At 60.1% G+C, this 20,826-nt stretch overlaps 4 protein-coding genes across 4 annotated transcripts; all 4 read left to right on the forward strand.

Moving 5' to 3' along the window:
* Positions 1-5,423: 5,423 nt before the first annotated feature.
* Positions 5,424-6,574, forward strand: LOC128949012 (hemoglobin subunit rho). Its single transcript, XM_054293812.1, has 3 exons — positions 5,424-5,530; positions 5,610-5,832; positions 6,446-6,574. Exons 1-3 carry the CDS (start codon positions 5,439-5,441, stop codon positions 6,572-6,574), a joined length of 444 nt encoding a protein of 147 aa, XP_054149787.1. The 5' UTR covers positions 5,424-5,438.
* Positions 6,575-9,209: 2,635 nt separating this feature from the next.
* LOC128949020 (hemoglobin subunit beta-like) lies at positions 9,210-10,614 on the forward strand. The gene is made up of 3 exons (XM_054293821.1): positions 9,210-9,310; positions 9,459-9,681; positions 10,486-10,614. The coding sequence occupies exons 1-3, from the start codon at positions 9,219-9,221 to the stop codon at positions 10,612-10,614; spliced, it is 444 nt and encodes a 147-aa protein (XP_054149796.1). The 5' UTR covers positions 9,210-9,218.
* Positions 10,615-12,417: 1,803 nt separating this feature from the next.
* On the forward strand, positions 12,418-13,867 carry LOC128949016 (hemoglobin subunit beta). Its single transcript, XM_054293817.1, has 3 exons — positions 12,418-12,585; positions 12,676-12,898; positions 13,669-13,867. Exons 1-3 carry the CDS (start codon positions 12,494-12,496, stop codon positions 13,795-13,797), a joined length of 444 nt encoding a protein of 147 aa, XP_054149792.1. The 5' UTR covers positions 12,418-12,493; the 3' UTR covers positions 13,798-13,867.
* A 3,575-nt stretch (positions 13,868-17,442) lies between these two features.
* Positions 17,443-20,284, forward strand: LOC128949013 (hemoglobin subunit epsilon-like). Its single transcript, XM_054293813.1, is given in 4 exon segments — positions 17,443-17,471; positions 17,473-17,631; positions 17,711-17,933; positions 20,156-20,284. Coding segments are annotated over 4 exon segments (540 nt in total).
* Positions 20,285-20,826: the final 542 nt, after the last annotated feature.

Below are 20,826 nucleotides of genomic sequence, written 5' to 3' on the forward strand. Positions count from 1 at the left end.
ACAGCACCCAGGGAATGGCTGCCAGTGCCAGAGGGCAGGGCTGGGTGGGATCTTGGCCATGAGGAATTGTTCCCTGGCAGGGTGGGCAGGCCCTGGCACAGGGTGCCCAGAGCAGCTGGGGCTGCCCCTGCATCCCTGGCAGTGCCCAAGGCCAGGCTGGGCACTGGGGACAGTGGGAGGTGTCCCTGCCATGGCAGGGGTGGCACTGGGTGGGATTTGGGGTCCCTCCAGCCCAAAGCACTGCATGATTCCACATCAGAACCGCATGCTGTGTGGATGGAGATCTGTCCATCCGTCTGTCCAGCCCCCGTGCTGACCCTGCCGGCCCCAAACAGCTGGAGCCGCCTGGGCCGGGCTTATCTGGGGCTGCAGCCCGGGGCTATCGGGGCCGGCCCCGGGGAGGGGCTCTGGGCTGCCCGGGCAGATAGGGGGGAGCCCCGGGGGCCGGCCAGGGCGGGGGTCCCGGCTGATAGCCCGGGATGGGCCGGGATGGGACAGCAGCCCGAGCCCCGGGGCCGGGACAGCTCCATGGTGGCCACAGGCTGGGGGGCACAGCTGGCAAACCCGCCTGCCTCCCTCAGCTCTGCCTGCCCTCCACAGCCAGCCTGGCCCTCCCAAAATGTCCTCTCAGTATCCCCTCAGTGCCCCCTCAGTGTCCCCTCAGTGTCCCCTCAATGTTCCCTCTCAATGTCCCCTTAGTGTCCCCTCAGTTCCGCCTCAGTGTTCCCTCAGTGGCCCCTCAGTGACCCTCCCTCAGTGTCCCCTCAATCTCCCCTCAGTGTCCCCCTCAGTATCCCCTCAGTGCCCCCTCAATGTCTCCTCAGTTCCCCCTGTGTCCCCTCAATCTCCCCTCAGTGTCCCTCCCTCAGTGCCCCCTCAGTGCTCCCTCAGTGTCCCCTCAATGTCTCCTCAGTTCCCCCTCAGTGTCCCACCCTCAGTGCCCCCTCAGTGTCCCCTTAGTGCCCCACTCAATGTCCCTTAGTGTCCCACTCAGTGTCCCCTCAGTGTCCCTCCCTCAATGTCCCCCTCAGTGTCCCCTCAATCTCCCTCCCTCAGTGCCCCCTCAGTGTCCCCTCAATGTTCCCCTCAGTGTCCCCTCAGTGTCCCCTCAGTGTCCCCTCAGTGTCCCCTCCAGCCCAGGTCCCTTCTGCGCTGGGATGGAGCCCAGCCAGGGCTGGGGCAGAGCAAATCCTCCAGGAAAGCTCTGCCCTCAGCCAGCCCATCCTGCAGGAGCCTGTCTGCAATGAAAATCCTGCTTTTGCCCCTTTCTGGGTGTTTTTGCCGAGTTCTTGTGCTGGGGCATAACTGGGAAGCAGATTCACTAAAATTTAGCTTTTCCCCAGCCATCCTGGCCCTTAGGCCTCACCCTGTGCCTCTCACCCTGTCACCAGCTTCTGGAGCAGCTCTGGACCTCCAGCCCGTGGCACGGGGGTGGCTGCAGTGCCACATCCTGGTGGGTCCCTTTGCAGGGACACAGGGACAGGGACGGGCAAACAAACAGGGTTGGGACAGGTCTCCTGCTGTGCCCAGAGGTTCCTGGGCAGTTCTCCTGCATCCAGCCTCAGCAGTGTCGCCCAGGACCCACGAGATCTCCTATAAAATTAAAGCAATACCATGAAAAGCTCCAAGCCAATTAAAACATGTTTATATGAGAAGTGAGGCACGTTGGGATTCCTGGGGTGGTCCTGTGCAGGGCCCAAAGCTGGACACAATGATCTATGTAGGTCCTTTTTCAGGAGGAATTTGCCCATGGAAAGGGGGCTCAGGCCTTGGCAGGGGCTGCCCAGGGAGCTCTGCAGTGCCCATCCCTGCAGGTGTGCCCTGGAGGTGGCACTGAGTGCTCTGGGCTGGGGACAAGGTGCCCATGGGGCACAGCTGGCACTCCATGGGATTTTCCTGGGATTCTATCCCTTTCAAGCTCAGGATATTCCATGTTTCTATGATTACATGGCGTGAAGGTCAAGCTGGAGCAGTCAGAGCAAGGGCTGCTCCACACCTCTTGGAGTCAGGCCTAAAAGGGTTAAATCTGGATTCTGAAATGAGAGGACTTTGTTAGGGGCAGAGAAGAATTCATTTAACCTCCGCTGCATTTTCCCTGGTTGTTAGAGCAGAGAAACAAACAGGAATGTCCTTGTGCTGAGAGCAGAGTCCCTTGGTGGGGATGGCACTACAGTTCCAGCCTGCTCTACAATTCCAGCCTGCCTGGGGTCTCCACTGTGGAGCCCCCACACCTCTGCTGCCTCTGGTGTCTCCCAGTGTCTCTCTCCCTTCTAAGGAAAAAACTGCATTTCCAGAAAGTATTTTCCACCATGTTCAGGCAGCAACCAGTAACAGCCAGGGCAAGTTGTTCATATTGTGCTGATTCAGATGCACTAATTCTGCATTTCCCTGCATTCATCACTGACCCCATCCTGCATAGGCTTAGGGCACCTCTTCTGCCCCTTTCTGTAAAATCTGGGAGCAGCTGGCTTTGCTCTGCTTCTCTGTGCCAGGGCCTGCCCCCCCTGCCAGGGAACAATTCCTCATTGCCCAGATCCCACCCAGCCCTGCCCTCTGGCACTGGCAGCCATTCCCTGGGTGCTGTCCCTGCAGGCCTTGTCCCCAGCCCCTCTGCAGTTTTCCAGGGGTTCCTGACACCCCCTGCTGCCCTGGGGTCCCTTCCTGGGTGCCTGCAGCAGAGTGTGGTGGGAAATCACCTCTGCCCTCCATCCCTGCCCAGGCTGTCCACAGCCAAATGGCCAGTGGGGCCTGTGGGGCAGGAGGGGCTGGAGCTGAGGTGTAAATTTACAGAGTGGCTGCAAAAGGCCACTGCCACGACAGACAGTCCCCAGGCACAGGGACAAGACCCTAATGCGATTAAGAGGCTGATTCACCTGCTGTTATTCCTTTGCTGTTGTGCCCACCTGAAGGGATTTAGAGGTTAAGGAGCTGCTGTGGGGATAAAACCAACCATTAGAGGGATCAGTACAGGACTGCAGCATGGAGTGGGCCTGTCTGAATGGAAATTACTTCTGCCTCTCTTCCTCCTGTTTCCTTTGCCTTCCTCCTTCCCCCTCAGCTCTTTGTGGCCATCATTACCCATCCATGAAAAGTCATCTTGCTCCCACACCAGTAAAGCACCAGTAAACAGTAAAAGCACGAGTAAAACCAGGCCCTGATGGGTCACAGCATGGGTCCAGGCCTGCAGGCTTCTCACCACGAGCCATGTCACTGCCTGTTTCAACAGGCTTCAGAAACCCAGCATTTGTTAACCATTTATTAACCACACTTTAAAAATACTATTAATGCTGCAGTCACCACTCCCCTCCAGCCTCTGTGCTCGATGTTGTGCTGCCTGTCCCAGGCTCACCCTCCTGCTGCCCCTCCCTGAGCGTTTCCCTGCTGCTGGTTCAGATGCAGCAGAAAAGCATCATTATCTTTTCCCTTTTCAAGCTTGGCCTTGCAGAGCCGAAAATGAATCTCCTGTCAGAGGGGAGTGCATTGCTAAGAACAGCCCCAGATGCAGGCTGGGTTTTAATTTCAATGCCAGGCAATTCAGGCTGCAATTCAGGAGAGGTAATAAATGCAGAGGCCACTGAGGCCGTTTATTGTCATCCCCAGCTGGGCAAGCAGCTGCTGCCTGGATGGGAATGCCTGCCTGGGAATTCAGGGCTGCTCTATTCCATCACACTCCTTGTAGCTCTGCAGGGTGAGTTTGTCACCTTCTGGAGCGCCCAGATGTGCTGAGAAGCAGGGGTGTGCCGTGTGTCTGCTGTGCAGGTGAGGAGCCCAGGCAGCACCAGGCCCTGCTGATACCTTTATCTGCCCCACACAGCCCCACTGCCCAGGCTATCAGAGCCTGCCTGGGGCTGCTGGAAGCGCCTCTCCCACGGCCCAGAAATGGAAAAAATTAATAATGTCTCATAGAACCCTATGGTGAGAAGTTAAATGTGCCTGCAGATGTGAATGCCCCAAAGGGATCATGGTGATGGGCATGTGCCACTGTGTCTGCAGTGAGATCATACAATGCCAGACTGGTGCAGCTGGGGAGGGACCTTAAATCCCACCCAGTGCCACCCCTGCCATGGCAGGGACGCCTCCCACTGTCCCCAGTGCCCAACCTGGCCTGGGCACTGCCAGGGATGCAGGGGCAGCCCCAGCTGCTCTGGGCACCCTGTGCCAGGGCCTGCCCACCCTGCCAGGGAACAATTCCTCACTGCCAATCTCACATCTCTGCCCACAGGCAGTGGAAGCCATTCCCCCTTATCCCTTGTCTACCTCCCCATGTAAGTCCCTCTCCAGCCTTCCCAGATCAATGGACCAGTATCAGTCTGTAACTGGAAGATTTCAGAAGTCTGGGTGAGACTTCTTGAACATCCCACAGACAGACCCAAAGCAATGGATTCAAGGAATCTGGAATGGTTTGGGTTGGATAATCCCCGAGTTCCAGCTGCCTGCACTGGCAGGGACACATTCTCCCAGAGCAGCTGCTCCAACCCCCATCCAGCCTGGCCTGGAACAATTCCATGTCCAGGTTGTGTCTGGATGCCTGACAGCTCAAGCATCCTGGCTTTGCCTTCCTGAGCACAGGGCACAGCCTCACTGGAGGCCTGGAGACCAGGAAAACACCTGTGCAGGTGTCAGCCAGAGTCAGCCAAAAGCCTGCCAGCAGAGCTGGACCTGGTGGAAATGGATGCTGCTGCTGGGGCTGTGACAGGGCAGAGTCCTGCTGTCCTTGTGCAAGGCCTTTCACTCCCAGCAGGGAGAGACCCCAGAAGGGCTCCCACTGGACACTCGTGGGCAGAGCAGAGGAGCCTGTTCACAGTGCAGCCCAGCCTGGCATCCCACACAGCTATTGCTGGAAACCTGGAGCTGGGAGGGCTTTTCCAGCCCCAGGGATCCTGGGATTCTGTCCCTTCCAGCTCAGGATAGTCCATGTTTCTATGATTACAGGGCATGAAGGTCAAGCTGGAGCAGTCAGAGCATGGTAACCTCTGCCTCACCAGCACCATCCCTGCAAGTGTGCAAGGCCAGACAGGGCTTGGAGCAACCTGGGATAGTGGAAGGTGTTCTTGCCATGGGAAGGGGCAGAACAAGAGCTTTAAAGAGCTGTAAAGTGGTTTCCAAGGCAGAGAATTCTGTGATTCTGAATCACCTCTCAGAGGGGTCTGTGCCTGCTCAGGGATGGGTGCAATGTCCATGCCTGTGGTGAAGAGCAGCCAGGGCTCTCAGAGAGAGATAAGAGGTTCTGTGTCCTGGCCTGGCCTGTTAAGGGGCTCACAGGCTCTCCTCAATGACCACACCTCAGTGCAGAGTGACCACTGCAGGGGACCCCGTTGGGGACCCCCGGCCGTCCCAGCCAATGGCCCCGCTGCAGGGGCCGGCCCGGGGCTGGCCCAGGCCATAAAACCCGGCCCGGGCTGGGGCTCGGCTCAGCCCAGCGTGCCCCTGCAGCCACCATGGTGCACTGGTCGGCCGAGGAGAAGCAGCTCATCAGCGGCGTGTGGGCCAAGGTCAATGTGGAGGAATGCGGCGCCGAGGCCCTGGCCAGGTGGGTGCAGCCGCTCGGGGCCCTGCGCCGCGGGGCAGCCCCGGCTCCGGCAGCCTCACCTGCCCGCGTCTCTCCCCAGGCTGCTGATCGTCTACCCCTGGACCCAGAGGTTCTTCTCTGACTTCGGCAACCTGTCCAGCCCCACGGCCATCGTCGGCAACCCCAAGGTGCGTGCCCACGGCAAGAAGGTGCTGACCTCCTTCGGGGAGGCCATCAAGAACCTGGACAACCTCAAGGGCACCTACTCCAAGCTGTCCGAGCTGCACTGTGACAAGCTGCACGTGGACCCCGAGAACTTCAGGGTGAGCTGTGCTTGGAGCTTTGCTCTCTGTCCCTCCTTCCTCAGAGCCCCTCAGTGCCTGGGGGGTTTCCAACAGGCATCGCTCACTTGTGTTGTAGTCACCAACCAGGACCTGGCTGCCTGGAGTGGGAGCTGGGGGCCAGGGCAAGGCTGGGAATTCCATGGTGCAGGGTAATACTGGGCTCTGGGCTGCAAGGGCAAATGTGGTGACACACGCAGGGGGATTCTCTGAAAGCCTTGGGGCTCGTGCAGGCATGGCTGGAGGAAAGGAGCACGATGTTGGCCTCTGCTCCAGCCCCTGTTTAAGCCTGGCTCTGGGGATGTAGAAGGTGGGCCTGGCACTGACCCTCAGCTGAAGTGGGTGTGGGGTTTCACAGCAGAAGGAGGAAAGGCAGAACAATGTCTAGTGTCTGGAGAATGTGGGAAGAGGCAGAGCTGGAGCAGGTGGGCACTCATGCCCACGGCCAGCACTGGGCTCTTGTGCTGCAGCTGGCAGAGCCTCCCTGGGCCCCGGCCCCAGCACCCACGGGGCAGCTGAGCTCCCTGGTCCCCGTGCTGTGCAGGGCCAGGGCTGCCCAGCACTCACCTCATTTCGCTCCTGCCTTCCCCTGCAGCTGCTGGGTGACATCCTGGTCATCGTCCTGGCCGCCCACTTCACCAAGGATTTCACCCCCGCCTGCCAGGCCACGTGGCAGAAGCTGGTGGGGCTGGTGGCCCACGCCCTGGCCCGCAAGTACCACTGAGGCCTCGGGAGGCACCCGTGTCTGTAACGGGCAATAAAAACCTCATTTTCTGGAGTTCTTTGTGTCCTGTGTCTCTGTGGCTGCCCGTGGGCCCTGGGCCTCTCCTCCTGGGATACCTGCAAGCATATAAATTCATAGAGGTTCACTGATTAGGCAGGAATTTACCCCTCCACAGTTTGCTACTGATGTATTAGGTTGATCAAAAGCATTTCTGCATCAGTGATGGTGCAGGACTGGTGCATCTTGGTCAGAGTTTGGTATCTGAAATGTGTAAGATCCCAAGAGCAGGGGATGAGGGCAGCTCTCACACAGATGGGTTAGAGCCTTTTTTTACTCATTTTGACTTAATGAAGTACATATTTTCAGTGGAATAGAAAGATTCTATGTAAGCATCTCAGTTTCAACAATGTTTTTCCAGGAACAGCGTACAAAGTAACAAGGAGAGACATGCTGGTGTTTTAGGAGGATGAAAGATGTGTTTTGCATGATTTAGGAATAAATATTCAGCCTTTCTCCTGGTAGAGCAGGGCTGTGCATTCACCCCTCTACCCTGCACAGCCAGGCAGGCAAGGTCCACCCCTGCCATGGCAGGGACACCTCCCACTGTCCCAGTGTCCAGCCTGGCCTTGGGCACTGCCAGGGATGCAGGGGCAGCCCCAGCTGCTCTGGGCACCTGTGCCAGGGCCTGCCCACCCTGCCAGGCAACAATTCCTCACTGCCAATCTCACATCTCTGCCCACAGGCAGTGGAAGCCATTCCCCCTTGTCCTGTTTCTGCCTCCCCATGTAAGAAGTCCCTCTCCAGCCCTCCCAGATCAATGGACCAGTATCAGTCTATAACTGGAAGATTTCAGAGGTCTGGATGAGACTTCTTGAACATCCCACAGACAGACCCAAAGCAATGGATTCAAGGAATCTGGAATGGTTTGGGTTGGATAATCCCCGAGTTCCAGCTGCCTGCACTGTCAGGGACACATTCTCCCAGAGCAGCTGCTCCAAGCCCCATCCAGCCTGGCCTGGAACAATTCTGGGATTTTAAAATAGGAACAGACACCCTCAGGACCTGCTGGATAAGACACAAGGCCCTGCACTCTCTGGAGGAGCGTGGAGGCTGGCCTGGCTCCAGAGCAGAGCCTGGGCACGGATGCCACTGTGCTGATAAGGGCTCTGTAAAGCTTGGCAGGGACACTGCTGCAATCAGGGACCAAGGAACTCTGCTTGGGGCAGGAGGGCCCTCACTGGAGCTGCCTGTGGCCCTCATTGGGATGGTTTGTCTCCAAAGGGAAGGTCCTTGTCCATGGAAGGGGGCAAGTGTGTGGCCAGGACCTGGTCCAGTAGAAGGGGGTGGAATGAGATATCCTGAACATCCCTTCCAACCTTAACCATTCCATGATCCTGTGATTCCAGGAGTTCAGAGATCTTCCATCCACACCAAAGGGAACAGCCCTGGAAGGATGCAGGAGGGAAGGGTCCTGAGCATAGTGAAATCCACCCCAGGCTGAGGGCAGGGTCTGCTTTTCTGTCTGGGCACCAGCTGGGCATGAGCTGTCAGGTGCTGCTGGGCTTGCACTGGGGGAAGGAGATGTCCCTTTGATTCTGCAGACTCAAACAGAGCTACAGAAATTGCCCCTGCTCAGCACATTGAGATGAACATTTCCCCTCCCAGCCTGTGTCCCAGAGAGCTCCCTGAGCTCCCAAATCTCCCAGGTAGGCTGCTGCCCCCAAGGCAGAGAGCAGGGGATTTTCAAGCATACTGAGAATTAACTCTTTCTAATAAAATTGAACGCAGCACCAGGGCGAGCCCAAGGCTGGCACTGTCCGGGCTGTGCTTGCCTTTGGTCCTTGCCAGGTCTCTGCAGGCCTGCTGAGAGCTGGTGCAGTCCTGACCAGGCTCACCCGCCCTGCCATCCTGGCAGCCCCTGGGGCTGTGTGTGCCTCACCGGGACAGGTGATTCAGCCCCTCAGGGCCTCATGGTGCACGGTGCTGGGACCAGCGGCCACTGCTGCAAACAGCCCCTGGGCCAGCCCAGCACAGCATGCTTCCTTCAGATTTCTCCATGCTCCATAATCCTCAAATTAAAAAGCCCTTGGAATTCTTTCTCAGGGAGTTGTTTAAACTCCCGTTTTTAGCTGGTGAGTGCCCTGAGGCTCTGGGTGCCTGGGGAAGCTGTGGCTGCCCTGGCAGTGCCCAGGGCTGGGCTGGAGCAGCCTGGGACAGTGGAAGGTGTCCCTGCCATGGCAGGGGTGGCACTCCATGGGCTTTAAGGAGCCTCCCAGCCCAGACTGGTGTGGGATTCCACGATGCCATGTGCAAAGCCCCGTGAAGGATCGCTGGGCACAGGGGATGATGCTCCCCAGCAGGGACGCAGCCCTGAGCCCCCAGCGGGCCGGCAGCTCCCCCTGCGCTCGGGCCTGAGGTGATGCTCGTCCCCGCACAGACAAAGGGGGGACAGGGCCTCTCTCCCCCCTGGACAGCTGCCAAAGCCACTATCTCCCCTCGTGCAGCCCCGCTCCCTCCCCAGCCCCAAGCAGTGCCTCCGGGGACTGAGATTAGCCTGAGCCGTGTATAAAAATCCCCGGGGCAGCCTCGGCAGCCACGTCCTCGGCATTGTTCAGGGAAGCTCGGACAACCTTCTGCCAGCACCATGGTGAACTGGACAGCTGAGGAGAAGCAGCTCATCACCTGCCTCTGGGGCAAGGTCAACGTCGCCGAGTGCGGCGCCGAGGCCCTGGCCAGGTAAGTGCAGCTCCTGACCTGCCCCTGCAGGGAAACACTCCTGGAGTCACTCCTGGAGTCACTCCTGCCCCTGCACTGCAGGGAATCACTCCTGTCACTGGAATATCAATGTTTCTGTGTCTGTCTGTGCCACTCCACCTCTCCCCAGGCTGCTGATCGTCTACCCCTGGACCCAGAGGTTCTTTGCCTCCTTTGGGAACCTGTCCAGCGCCACTGCTGTCACTGGCAACCCCATGGTCCGTGCCCATGGCAAGAAGGTGCTGACCTCCTTCGGGGAGGCCATCAAGAACCTGGATGGCATCAAGAAGTGCTTTGCTCCCCTAAGCAAACTGCACTGCGACAAGCTGCACGTGGACCCCGAGAACTTCAGGGTGAGCCATCTCAGCTCCAGCCTCGGTTGGGCACAGGGGCTGGGCTCAGAGGGGTCTGACAGTCCCTGAGACCTCGAGAGAAACCCTGGGGCTGCCTGTGGAGGGTAGGGCAGAGGAGGGGAAAGGAGAGTCATACCTGGGGGGAGCAGAGAGGAGCTCTGGGGCTGGGGTCTGTGAGGGGAGGCAGAAATGCACAGAGCAGTGTGCCCTGCTCAGAAGAAACAGCCACAGGGAAGGAGCTGAGATGGGGTTCAGAGGGAAGAGCTGGGCTTGGCTGTGAGGCAGTGGGTAAACCAGAAGGGAAAAAAAGCACAGCCGCTCTGGCAGGAGGGTTCTGAGCCCAGGGACAGGCAGGGTGGGAGGGATGGGAAAGGAAAGCGTGAAGCCAGGGAGGGAGGACCCCGCAGAGCCGACACAGGAAGGTGCTGGGGGAGGCTCCAGCACAGCCAGGGGTCCCTCTTGGCCAGAGCCTGAGCTGTGCTGAGAGCCTGGTGCATGGATGGGGCCAGGACAATCTGCTCCTTGCTGTGCTGTGAGCTGCCCAGAGAGCAGAGGGAGCACTGGGGAGGGTCTGGGGGCAGCACCATTGATAGATCCTGCTGGGGAGGGTCTGGGGGAGCACCACTGATAGATCCTGCTGGGGAGGGTCTGGGGGAGCACCACTGACAGCTCCTGCTAGGGAGGGTCTGGGGGCAGCACCATTGATAGATCCTGCTGGGGAGGGTCTGGGGGCAGCACCATTGATAGATCCTGCTGGGGAGGGTCTGGGGGAGCACCACTGACAGCTCTGCTCCCTCCCCGCAGCTCCTGGGTGACATCCTCATCGTGGTGCTGGCCGGACACTTTGGCAAGGACTTCACCCCCGAGTGCCAGGCTGCCTGGCAGAAGCTGGTGCGTGTGGTGGCCCACGCCCTGGCCCACGAGTACCACTGAGGAGCCTCCCTTCCTGGAGACGCTCCTGGGGAATCTCCTCGGGTTCTGCTGGGCTCTAAGCACCCAATAAACACCAGCTGCTCCAGCCAACAGCAGATGTCTGCTTCTTTATGGGAACGGGGAAGGAAGGACAGGGGCTGGGGGAGCCAATGCTCACAAATGGGATAACTGAGCCATGACTCCTTCATGCAAGTGTAACTTGTCTCAGATGGAGATCCCAGGGGGGTGTTCAGGACAAAACCCAAAAAAACCCAACAGAAAATACAAACAGGAACACTCTGGCACTTTTTGGAGACATCAGGTGACATTGCTCGGTTTAATGTTTGAAAACTTTCACAGAGTGAGTGGAGTAGAACTGTACAGAAATGTGCAGTGGGAGAAGTGTCAGGGAGATTGGGGCCATGGCTTGTAACTTCCTGCACGTGGGGTTTTGTTTGCTTGGGGTTTTTTAAAACCCCAAGATTCTTAGGTTAACAAAGGCAGAAGGTAACAGACACAACCCTCAACACTTGGTTGGATGTGACTTGGAAAAAGCCTGGGACAGTGGAAGGTGTCCCTGCCTGTGGCAGGGGATGGGACTGGATGAGATTTTGGGTCCTTTCCAGCCCAGCCCAGTGTGAGCTCTGTGATTCCATGAAACAGCAGCGCTGCCTGCAGAGGGAACAGTGTCACCCCCAGCCTGGCCAGGGTCCTTTGGCCTAGCCCCTGCTGCCTGCAGTGAGCAGGAACAAACACAAATGCTGTGCTCCAAGGTCATGCAGACCCCAGCAGGGCATTCCCGTGCCCCGTGAGCTCCATGCCTGCCTCCTGCACCCCCTCAGCTGGGCACAGGAGCAAAAGAGCAGAGAGCCAGGTGCCTCTCCCAGCTCTCAGGGCACCACTGATCCTTGGGCTGCTGAGCCCCTGGGCCAGGCACTGTCGGCTCGCATCTGTGCACATGCTTTTTCTTCCTGGAAAGGAAGATGTTTATCTGTGCAGATGTTTTTTCTTCCTGGAAAGGGAGCTCAGGCCTTGGCAGGGGCTGCCCAGGGAGCTTTGCAGTGCCCATCCCTGCAGGTGTGCCCTGGAGGTGGCACTGAGTGCTCTGGGCTGGGCACAAGGTGCCCATGGGGCACAGCTGGCACTGCATGGGCTGGCAGGGCTGTGCCAGCCTCAGGGATTTGGGGGTTGTGTGGGATCCCAGTAATCCCAGTGTTCCCACCTCTCCTCATGCCCTGTGAGCCCACAGGGAGCTGGTTTGCCCTGGGTTATAACATCTCCTTCCAGCCCTGCCTGACCTTTGCCAAGAGGTTCTTGGAGACAGGAGCTCCCCTTGGCTGTGAGGCCTTGCCGTGGTTTTGCAGTGTCATCCTGAAGTCAATCAAACTCCTAAAGAGCTGAAGGGAAAGCAAAGGGAGGCCAAAGCCTGACAGGTGCTGCAGGAAGGGGAGAGGGAGAACCTGGTGCATTCAGAGGGAGAACCCAGGAGCCCCAGGTTGGCATCTCCTGCCCCAGGGGCTGGCACACCCACGGGGCACCAGGGCTGGCACCTGCCTCAGAGAGGAGCTGCAGCAGAAGGTGCCCGGGCCGTGCTGGGCTCTGTGGGAGATAACGGCCTCTGAGCAGGGCTGGCAATCAGGGGCGGCGAGGGCGGCGGGCCAGGCCGGCCGGGGCTGGCTGGGTCGGGCACCTTGCCCTGGGCCCCACCCTGCGCTGGGCGATGCAGGGTCCCCTCCCCGTGCCAGGGCCCCCGGGCGCGGCCAATGACGGGGTGCAGGGGGCAGAGGAGGGGCCCCGCGCGGCCATAAAAGCGGGGCCGGGCAGCGGCTCCCCAGCGTGCGATCCCCGGGAGCCAGAGCCTGAGTTCCTCCGTGCGACACGCAGCCCTCCTGCCGACACCATGGTGCAGTGGACAGCTGAGGAGAAGCAGCTCATCACCGGCCTCTGGGGCAAGGTCAACGTGGCCGAGTGCGGCGGCGAGGCCCTGGCCAGGTAGGTGCAGCTCCAGACTGCCCCTGCAGAGGGAAACTCCAGCCATGGGAGCGCTGATGTGACCCTGTCTGTCTGTCTGTCTCTCCCCAGGCTGCTGATCGTCTACCCCTGGACCCAGAGGTTCTTTGCCTCCTTCGGGAACCTGTCCGGTGCCACCGCCATCGTCGGCAACCCCAAGGTGCAGGCCCACGGCAAGAAGGTGCTGACCTCCTTCGGGGAGGCCGTCAAGAACCTGGATGGCATCAAGAACACCTTCTCCGCGCTGTCCGAGCTGCACTGCGACAAGCTGCACGTGGACCCCGAGAACTTCAGGGTGAGTCCTGCCCTGCCTGCCCTCCCCAGCGCAGGGGGTGCCCCCAGCCTGATCCCCACCACGAGAGGGGTTTGCCCAGCAGGGCAGTGCCAGAGGGAGAGGGGCTGGGCTGGCATGGGGTGAGGTGCAGAGGGACAGGCAGGGAAGGGACCCAGTGCAGCCCGGGGGGAGGTGACAGGGGCTGTGGGCAGGGGGCAGGGGAGGATGTGGTTCCAGTGAGGGAATGGAGGGGGAGAACAAAGTGAGAGCAGTTGTTGAGCAGGAAGAGCCAAGGGGGAAGAGAGAAGGAGCAAGAGCAAAGTTTGGCACAGAGGAGAACAAAGAGATGATGAGTGAGGAGCAGGAGATGGCAGCTGGATGCCAGGAGTCAAAGAGGATCTAAAGAGAGAAAACTTTGGCTGGGAGTGCCTCAGTGGGGAATTAACCCCACCATTTGTCCCTGGGCTGGGGCTGACAGAAATGCCTCTGTGTTCTTGTTTGTGCTCTGTGGGGCCAAGTGCTGTGTCCTGATGAGCTGGGAGTTCAGCTGGGTCTTCTGCTTGAGAGCAGTCAGAAAGGACAAAGAAAAATTTACTCCAAAATACTCTGGAGAATTTTTGGCTACGGTAGCAGGATTTAGAGCAAGAGCAGAGACCAGGTTTAAGGTGCAGGTTAGAAAGCACTAACTGGGGGAGGTTTTTGAGGCTGCAGATTTCCTGTAGGTTTCCCTGGGTGCAGTGTGAGTGCTTGTGTGGTGCTGTGCTAAGCCGAGGCTGCTCTCGTCCCCACAGCTCCTGGGTGACATCCTGGTCGTCGTCCTGGCCGCCCACTTCGGCAAGGACTTCACTCCCGAGTGCCAGGCTGCCTGGCAGAAGCTGGTGCGTGTGGTTGCCCACGCCCTGGCCCGCAAGTACCACTGAGGAGCCGCGGCAGCGCGCAGCACCCGCTGCCCGACCGCTTCTAACAGCCAAATAAAGCTCATCCTGTGAACTCTGCCTGCTCGTGTGTCCCTCGAGGCAGCCGGGGCTGGGGGGCACGGCTGGCTGCGTGGAAAATGCCCCTGCCTTCCTTCTGGCTGGGTCCGGTGGTGCCTGTGGGATTGCCCTCTGGAAATTGTGCTTGCGGGATGTGGGGTTGGTAGAGTCCGGGGTCACACCGGGGGCTTTGCACGGAGAACTGCTCAGAGTTTTACTGTAAAACCTGCATGTCTCTCCTAGAGCAGGGAAATGGAGAGGATTCATGTATTTTGGGGGGGAAGATAAAGTCCTGCCACCCCCGGGGTCACACTGGGGGCTTTGCACGGAGAACTGCTCAGAATTTTTCTGTTAAACCTGCATGTCTCTCCTAGAATAGGGAAATTGAGAGGATTCATGTTTTTTGGGGGGGAAGATATGGGGTTGATGGAGTCCTGCCACTCAGGGTCACACCGGGGGCTTTGCACAGATAACTGCTCAGAATTTTACCGTAAAACCTTCATGTCTCTCCTAGACAAGGGAAACTGAGAGGATTCATGCTTTTCGAGGGGGAAGATAAACAAATGGAAGACTTTAATCTAGCCTGGCTCATCCCTGGCATAAAACCTACCCAAAATCAGCTGAGTCACACAGGCCCAGCAGCCAGCTGGGTGGGGGCAGGTTTTAGATAAACATTTTGCTATCAAGGCCCGAGCAGACTTTGTTTATTCACATCCCTCCCACCCTGCGCCGCCCACTCTGCAATTGGGGGGGCCCCATTCTGCCAAGAGCAGGGACTTAATTTCCTGGATGGGAGTTTTGGGTGGGTCTGGGTGTCTGCAGAGCAGGGCTCTTTGGGTAGGGTTTGTTCTTGGCATGGGAGGCACATCTGAACACAGCATGACGAGGCAGAAGCGATGCTTGGCCCAAAGGATGTGCCACTTCTAAGGGGAAATGCTGGGCAAAGCTGTTCCAAGCAGGGTTTGTGGCAGGCAGGTTGCACTGTGCTCTGTCTCTGCCTCACCCACACCTCTGGGCACTCACTCTCTGCCCCTGACCCGCAGGAAGGTGTGAAAAGCCCTCCGTGACCCATAAGTGCCCTTTCTCAGTCACGACACCCAAAGAAAGAGGCATTTTGTTCTGTTGGCAGGGTACACACTGAGAGGGAGAGAAGATGATTCACAGCAAGTTCCAAAGTTTTTTTCTTCCTGCAGGGAGACTGGGCAGGCACAGAGTCACCAAACCCCCAAGTATTTAATGACTTTTCATAGGCTTCATGGCAGATATAAGTGGTGATTGTTCATGGGCTTCAGGCAGAAAGGAGGGAGCTGTGAGGATGAGCAGGTCTCCTCCTGTCAGCAGTGTGTCTGGGGGGGAAAAGGACAGCAGAGCTGGACAGGGGCTGGGGACAAGGCCTGCAGGGACAGCACCCAGGGAATGGCTGCCAGTGCCAGAGGGCAGGGCTGGGTGGGATCTTGGCAATGAGGAATTGTTCCCTGGCAGGGTGGGCAGGCCCTGGCACAGGGTGCCCAGAGCAGCTGGGGCTGCCCCTGCATCCCTGGCAGTGCCCAAGGCCAGGCTGGGCACTGGGGACAGTGGGAGGTGTCCCTGCCATGGCAGGGGTGGCACTGGGTGGGATTTGGGGTCCCTCCATCCCAACCCATTCCACCATTCCGTGATCCCACATGCAGACCCCAAGGCTCTGGCATTCCCTGAGGCACAGCAGGATGGGAGCAGCCCTCACTGCTGCTGCCCTGCGGCCTCACTCCCACCTCCCTTCCCACCTGCTCCGAGTGCCCCCAGCACACACATCCTGCAGGGTGCCCTCTCCCCTTGCTGCTTTCCCTGCTCCCATTCCATGGTGCCAGAGCGTCCCCGTGGGTGCCAGCACCCCTTGGGCGGTGCTCAGAGCAGTGCTGGCAGCACCCAGCTCCTGCGGGGGCTGATAAGGGGCTGCAGGAGGGTGGGCAGCCCTGGCAGCCTTTTCCCTGCCCATCCCCTCTTCCTGCCCGTGCCAGGCTGAGCTCGGCTTCATTTGCCATCGTGGTCCAGCCCCCAGCTCTGGGGACTGGATTGTCTGGAGAAAAGGCAAATGTAAGCACATCTAATGAAGATTATTCATTCCTATTCCACTCAAAAGAGTCTACAACTAGTGGAGGGGAAAGATATTGTCAGGCTGGAGAGCTCCCTTGCTATTTGCTTTCTTTTAATTGCTTCTCCTGCCACATTTTCAGTGCAAAAGACACTGAGCAGGAGATGGTCCCTGGAGGAAGTGCTGATGTGAGAGAGGAGCTTGGTCAGCCCTGCAGCTCTGCTGCAGCCTGGTCATGCCCTCACCCACCATCCCCAGTCTGCAGGACCCAGCAGCTCTTCCTCAGCCCAGCCAGACCGTCTGGGAAACAGCAGGAGAACCGTGCACTGACCCTGGCACCTTGGCATCAAAGCCCTGTGCTGATTTTGGCAAGAATGGTGTTTCCTGGGGCTTTGTGCAGAAAACAAGAGAGGAAATCTCCCCGGGGCACTGCTCTTGGTGAGGGGGCTGCACCCCTGGCAGCTCCAGGGTGTGCCAGGGCAATCCAAACCTCTCCCCCAGGAGAGCCTGGCCTGGCTGAAATGGGCATGGGGAACTGGGGCTCCCCCACCTCCTGGACGTCCCTGAGCTGAGCCTGTGCGGGTTTTAGGGCCCACAGCAGAACCTGCAGCAGCAAACCCGTGTTCCAAGGCTGTTTCAGGGCTCCTCAGGGATGTGGCTGAAGGCAGGAACGGGTGATGCTGCTTGGTCCCTGCAGGGAGCTTATCCTGGCACAGCTGAGGGGACAATGTCTGGGTGGGCCTCAGGCAGCATGGGTGAGCTCATGGTCCTTCCAACACAAACATTCTGACACTCTGCCTTAGAATATCTCCAATTGGAAAGGACCTACCATGATCATTGATGTCCGGCTCAGAAGTTGGACACCGAAGTCCAACTAAAATTCCTCCTGCTCCGAAAGACACAAATAAATCAGAGGTCAAGTTCTGTTACAGGAGAAGGATATTGGGGTTAATGCAGATTTGGCAGCAGAGCCTGAGCATCCTCTGAGCAGCTCCAGCAGAGCTCCAGGTGGTGCAAGGACACCCAAGGCCTTGGGCAGGGCAGGACCTGCAGGGTTTGCTGGTGGCAAACCCCACTGCGTGGGCCTGCATTTGGAGCATTCAGCACCTCACTGATGCCAGGCAGAGCCCAGTGTGCAGAGAGCTGGGGCATGAGCTCACAGGAGCCAGCCCTGAGCCCCTGCCCATGGCCAGGGGGGATGGAGCACTGCTGGGGCTCCTGCAGCCCCTGCTCTGCATGGCCACGCTGGAAGGGGAAGGAGCTGCCCCATAGAGATGGGATAGAGCTCTGGTGCTCAGGATAACCAGAGGCACCTCTCAGAGGGGTCTGTGCCTGCTCAGGGATGGGTGCAATGTCCATGCCTGTGGTGAAGAGCAGCCAGGGCTCTCAGAGAGAGATAAGAGGTTCTGTGTCCTGGCCTGGCCTGTTAAGGGGCTCACAGGCTCTCCTCAATGACCACACCTCAGTGCAGAGTGACCACTGCAGGGGACCCCGTTGGGGACCCCCGGCCGTCCCAGCCAATGGCCCCGCTGCAGGGGCCGGCCCGGGGCTGGCCCAGGCCATAAAACCCGGCCCGGGCTGGGGCTCGGCTCAGCCCAGCGTGCCCCTGCAGCCACCATGGTGCACTGGTCGGCCGAGGAGAAGCAGCTCATCAGCGGCGTGTGGGCCAAGGTCAATGTGGAGGAATGCGGCGCCGAGGCCCTGGCCAGGTGGGTGCAGCCGCTCGGGGCCCTGCGCCGCGGGGCAGCCCCGGCTCCGGCAGCCTCACCTGCCCGCGTCTCTCCCCAGGCTGCTGATCGTCTACCCCTGGACCCAGAGGTTCTTCTCTGACTTCGGCAACCTGTCCAGCCCCACGGCCATCGTCGGCAACCCCAAGGTGCGTGCCCACGGCAAGAAGGTGCTGACCTCCTTCGGGGAGGCCATCAAGAACCTGGACAACCTCAAGGGCACCTACTCCAAGCTGTCCGAGCTGCACTGTGACAAGCTGCACGTGGACCCCGAGAACTTCAGGGTGAGCTGTGCTTGCAGGCCCAGCCAGGCCCGGCTGCTCTGCCCAGGGACATTCCTGGGGCTGCTGGGGAACAATCCCTGTGGAGAGAGGTCATGGTTGGTACAAGGGTTTTACAATGGTGTCTGTGACTTTCTCCCTCAAAAGTCCCATCTTTAGTGCCAGCACAGCACAAGGGAGGGGCAGGTATGGAGGGAACGCCTGAAGGAGGCTGGCTGGTGTTATCTGCAGGAGAGATGGTTACCTGAGGAGGTCTGGTGGGGAACAGCCCCAGGGGAAGGTGCAGGATAACCTGGCTCAGAGCAGAGGGAAGCTCAGCGGAGCATTTCAGGAAATCCAAGTTCCACAGCAAGACAGGCAGAACCAAGCAGCAGGGTCCTGCCTTGCCCAGCACGGGGCATGGCACACTCCCTCCTCCTCCTCCAACACTTCCAATTTAAAAAGGATCATTCTTTTCTTTTATGTCTAAAGAAAAAAAGGAAAAAAACATTGTGTTTTTCAGGGTGGGTTTCAGGTCAAATCCAAATGCTTCAGCATTCCAAAAATCGGAAACTAGTTTGAGGTTCTTTCTTTCTGTTATTTATTTTATATTTTATTTTATTTTATTTTATTTTATTTTATTTTATATTTTATTTTATTTTATTTTATTGAATGAAACAAATACTGTTTTCCCAAAACCCAGAGCTGTCTGTGGGAAGACTGAGGTCTCTGCTGTGGCAGGGAGCAGGGAGTGAGCCATGCCCCTAGCCAGGGCTGGGGAGGAAGAGGAGGAGGAGGAGGAGTGTGCAGGATGTGGGAGCCCTTCAGGAGGGCAATTCTGCCTCAGGGAGAAGCTGGGGGAGGAAAACAGGGCTGCAGGAGGGGTCTGGGGGAGACAAGGACTGCGGAGGGGGAAAATCTGCACAGAAACACCAGGGAGACACAAAGGAGGAGCTGCTGCTGCTGAGGGGGTTCCAGTGCCAGCAGAGCCTTGGTGGCAGCGGGACTGGCAGGTCAGCCCCAGCCGGGACAGCCCGAGCTGCTGCCTCTGCTCTGGGGCTGGGGCTGGGCTGGGGCTGAGCAGGGGCAGGGGCTGGGGCTGGGCAGGGGCTGGGGCTGGGCTGGGGCTGGGGCTGGGCAGGGGCAGGGGCTGGGGCTGGGCAGGGGCTGGGGCTGGGCTGGGGCTGGGCAGGGGCTGGGGCTGGGCAGGGGCTGGGGCTTGGCAGGGGCAGGGGCTGGGGCTGGGCAGGGGCTGGGGCTGGGCTGGGCAGGGGCTGGGCAGGGGCTGGGCAGGGGCTGGGCAGGGGCTGGGCAGGGGCAGGGGCTGGGCAGGGGCTGGGGCAGGGGCTGGGGCTGGGGCTGGGCTGGGGCTGGGCAGGGGCAGGGGCAGGGGCTGGGCAGGGGCTGGGGCTGGGGCTGGGCAGGGGCTGGGCAGGGGCTGGGCAGGGGCTGGGCAGGGGCTGGGGCTGGGGCAGGGGCTGGGGCTGGGGCAGGGGCTGGGCTGGGCTGGGGCTGGGCAGGGGCTGGGGCTGGGCTGGGGCTGGGCAGGGGCAGGGGCAGGGGCTGGGCAGGGGCAGGGGCAGGGGCTGGGCAGGGGCTGGGGCTGGGGCTGGGCAGGGGCTGGGCAGGGGCTGGGGCTGGGCAGGGGCAGGGGCTGGGCAGGGGCAGGGGCTGGGGCTGGGGCTGGGGCTGGGCAGGGGCTGGGCAGGGGCTGGGGCTGGGGCTGGGCAGGGGCAGGGGCTGGGCAGGGGCTGGGCAGGGGCTGGGGCTGGGCAGGGGCTGGGGCTGGGGCTGGGCTGGGGCTGGGCAGGGACTGAGCAGGGGCTGGGGCTGGGCAGGGGCTGGGCTGGGCTGGGGCTGGGCAGGGGCTGGGGCTGGGGCAGGGGCTGGGCTGGGCTGGGGCTGGGCAGGGGCTGGGGCTGGGCTGGGGCTGGGCAGGGGCAGGGGCAGGGGCTGGGCAGGGGCAGGGGCAGGGGCTGGGCAGGGGCTGGGGCTGGGGCTGGGCAGGGGCTGGGCAGGGGCTGGGGCTGGGCAGGGGCAGGGGCTGGGCAGGGGCAGGGGCTGGGGCTGGGGCTGGGGCTGGGCAGGGGCTGGGCAGGGGCTGGGGCTGGGGCTGGGCAGGGGCTGGGCAGGGGCAGGGGCTGGGCAGGGACTGAGCAGGGGCTGGGGCTGGGCAGGGGCTGACCAGCAGCTCTGGCTGACCAGCAGCTCCCACAGCACTGACTCAGCTGTCCCTCTCTCCTCAGCTCCTTGGGGACATCCTGGTCATCGTCCTGGCGTCCCACCTGGGCAGGGATTTCAGCCCTGTGTGCCAGGCTGCCTGGCAGAAGCTCGTGGGTGTGGTGGCCCACGCCCTGGCCCACAAGTACCACTGACCAGCCTGGGGAGAGCAGGAGCCCCTGACCCCGATAAACCCTCTCATAAACCCTCCAATGAACCCTCCAATAAACTTGTCCATCGGATCCTGTGCAGTGTCCGTGTGTCTGTGCTGGGAAGGGAGGGGCTGGGCTGGGCTAGGACTGCACGGTCACCCACCAGTGACCCCCAGGCTGGGGCTGGGATAGCCCAGGGTCCCCAAACCCTGCAGGGCTCAGAAGATGCTGCAGAGGGACTGGGGACAAGGCCTGCAGGGACAGCACCCAGGGAATGGCTGCCAGTGCCAGAGGGCAGGGCTGGGTGGGATCTTGGCCATGAGGAATTGTTCCCTGGCAGGGTGGGCAGGCCCTGGCACAGGGTGCCCAGAGCAGCTGGGGCTGCCCCTGCATCCCTGGCAGTGCCCGAGGCCAGGCTGGGCACTGGGGACAGTGGGAGGTGTCCCTGCCATGGCAGGGGTGGCACTGGGTGGGCTGTGAGGTCACTCCAACCCAAACCAGTCTGGCATTTTCATGGGGGGCTCCAGGAGGACAGGTGCCATCTC

Source organism: Melozone crissalis, unplaced genomic scaffold (assembly GCF_028551555.1).
Source record: "Melozone crissalis strain CALT ecotype California unplaced genomic scaffold, PUWL_Pcris_2 ptg000187l_1, whole genome shotgun sequence".
In the NCBI taxonomy this organism is placed as follows: Eukaryota; Metazoa; Chordata; class Aves; order Passeriformes; family Passerellidae; genus Melozone; species Melozone crissalis.

What these genes read in the sequence shown, in the direction of transcription:
- LOC128949012 (XM_054293812.1), top strand. Translation starts at nt 5,439, where the DNA reads ATGGTGCACTGGTCGGCCGAGGAGAAGCAGCTCATCAGCGGCGTGTGG. An exon ending in GGCGCCGAGGCCCTGGCCAG is followed by an intron (nt 5,531 to 5,609) that starts GTGGGTGCAGCC and finishes GTCTCTCCCCAG; the next exon opens with GCTGCTGATCGTCTACCCCT. An exon ending in TGGACCCCGAGAACTTCAGG is followed by an intron (nt 5,833 to 6,445) that starts GTGAGCTGTGCT and finishes CTTCCCCTGCAG; the next exon opens with CTGCTGGGTGACATCCTGGT.
- LOC128949020 (XM_054293821.1), top strand. Translation starts at nt 9,219, where the DNA reads ATGGTGAACTGGACAGCTGAGGAGAAGCAGCTCATCACCTGCCTCTGG. An exon ending in GGCGCCGAGGCCCTGGCCAG is followed by an intron (nt 9,311 to 9,458) that starts GTAAGTGCAGCT and finishes ACCTCTCCCCAG; the next exon opens with GCTGCTGATCGTCTACCCCT. An exon ending in TGGACCCCGAGAACTTCAGG is followed by an intron (nt 9,682 to 10,485) that starts GTGAGCCATCTC and finishes CCCTCCCCGCAG; the next exon opens with CTCCTGGGTGACATCCTCAT.
- LOC128949016 (XM_054293817.1), top strand. Translation starts at nt 12,494, where the DNA reads ATGGTGCAGTGGACAGCTGAGGAGAAGCAGCTCATCACCGGCCTCTGG. An exon ending in GGCGGCGAGGCCCTGGCCAG is followed by an intron (nt 12,586 to 12,675) that starts GTAGGTGCAGCT and finishes GTCTCTCCCCAG; the next exon opens with GCTGCTGATCGTCTACCCCT. An exon ending in TGGACCCCGAGAACTTCAGG is followed by an intron (nt 12,899 to 13,668) that starts GTGAGTCCTGCC and finishes TCGTCCCCACAG; the next exon opens with CTCCTGGGTGACATCCTGGT.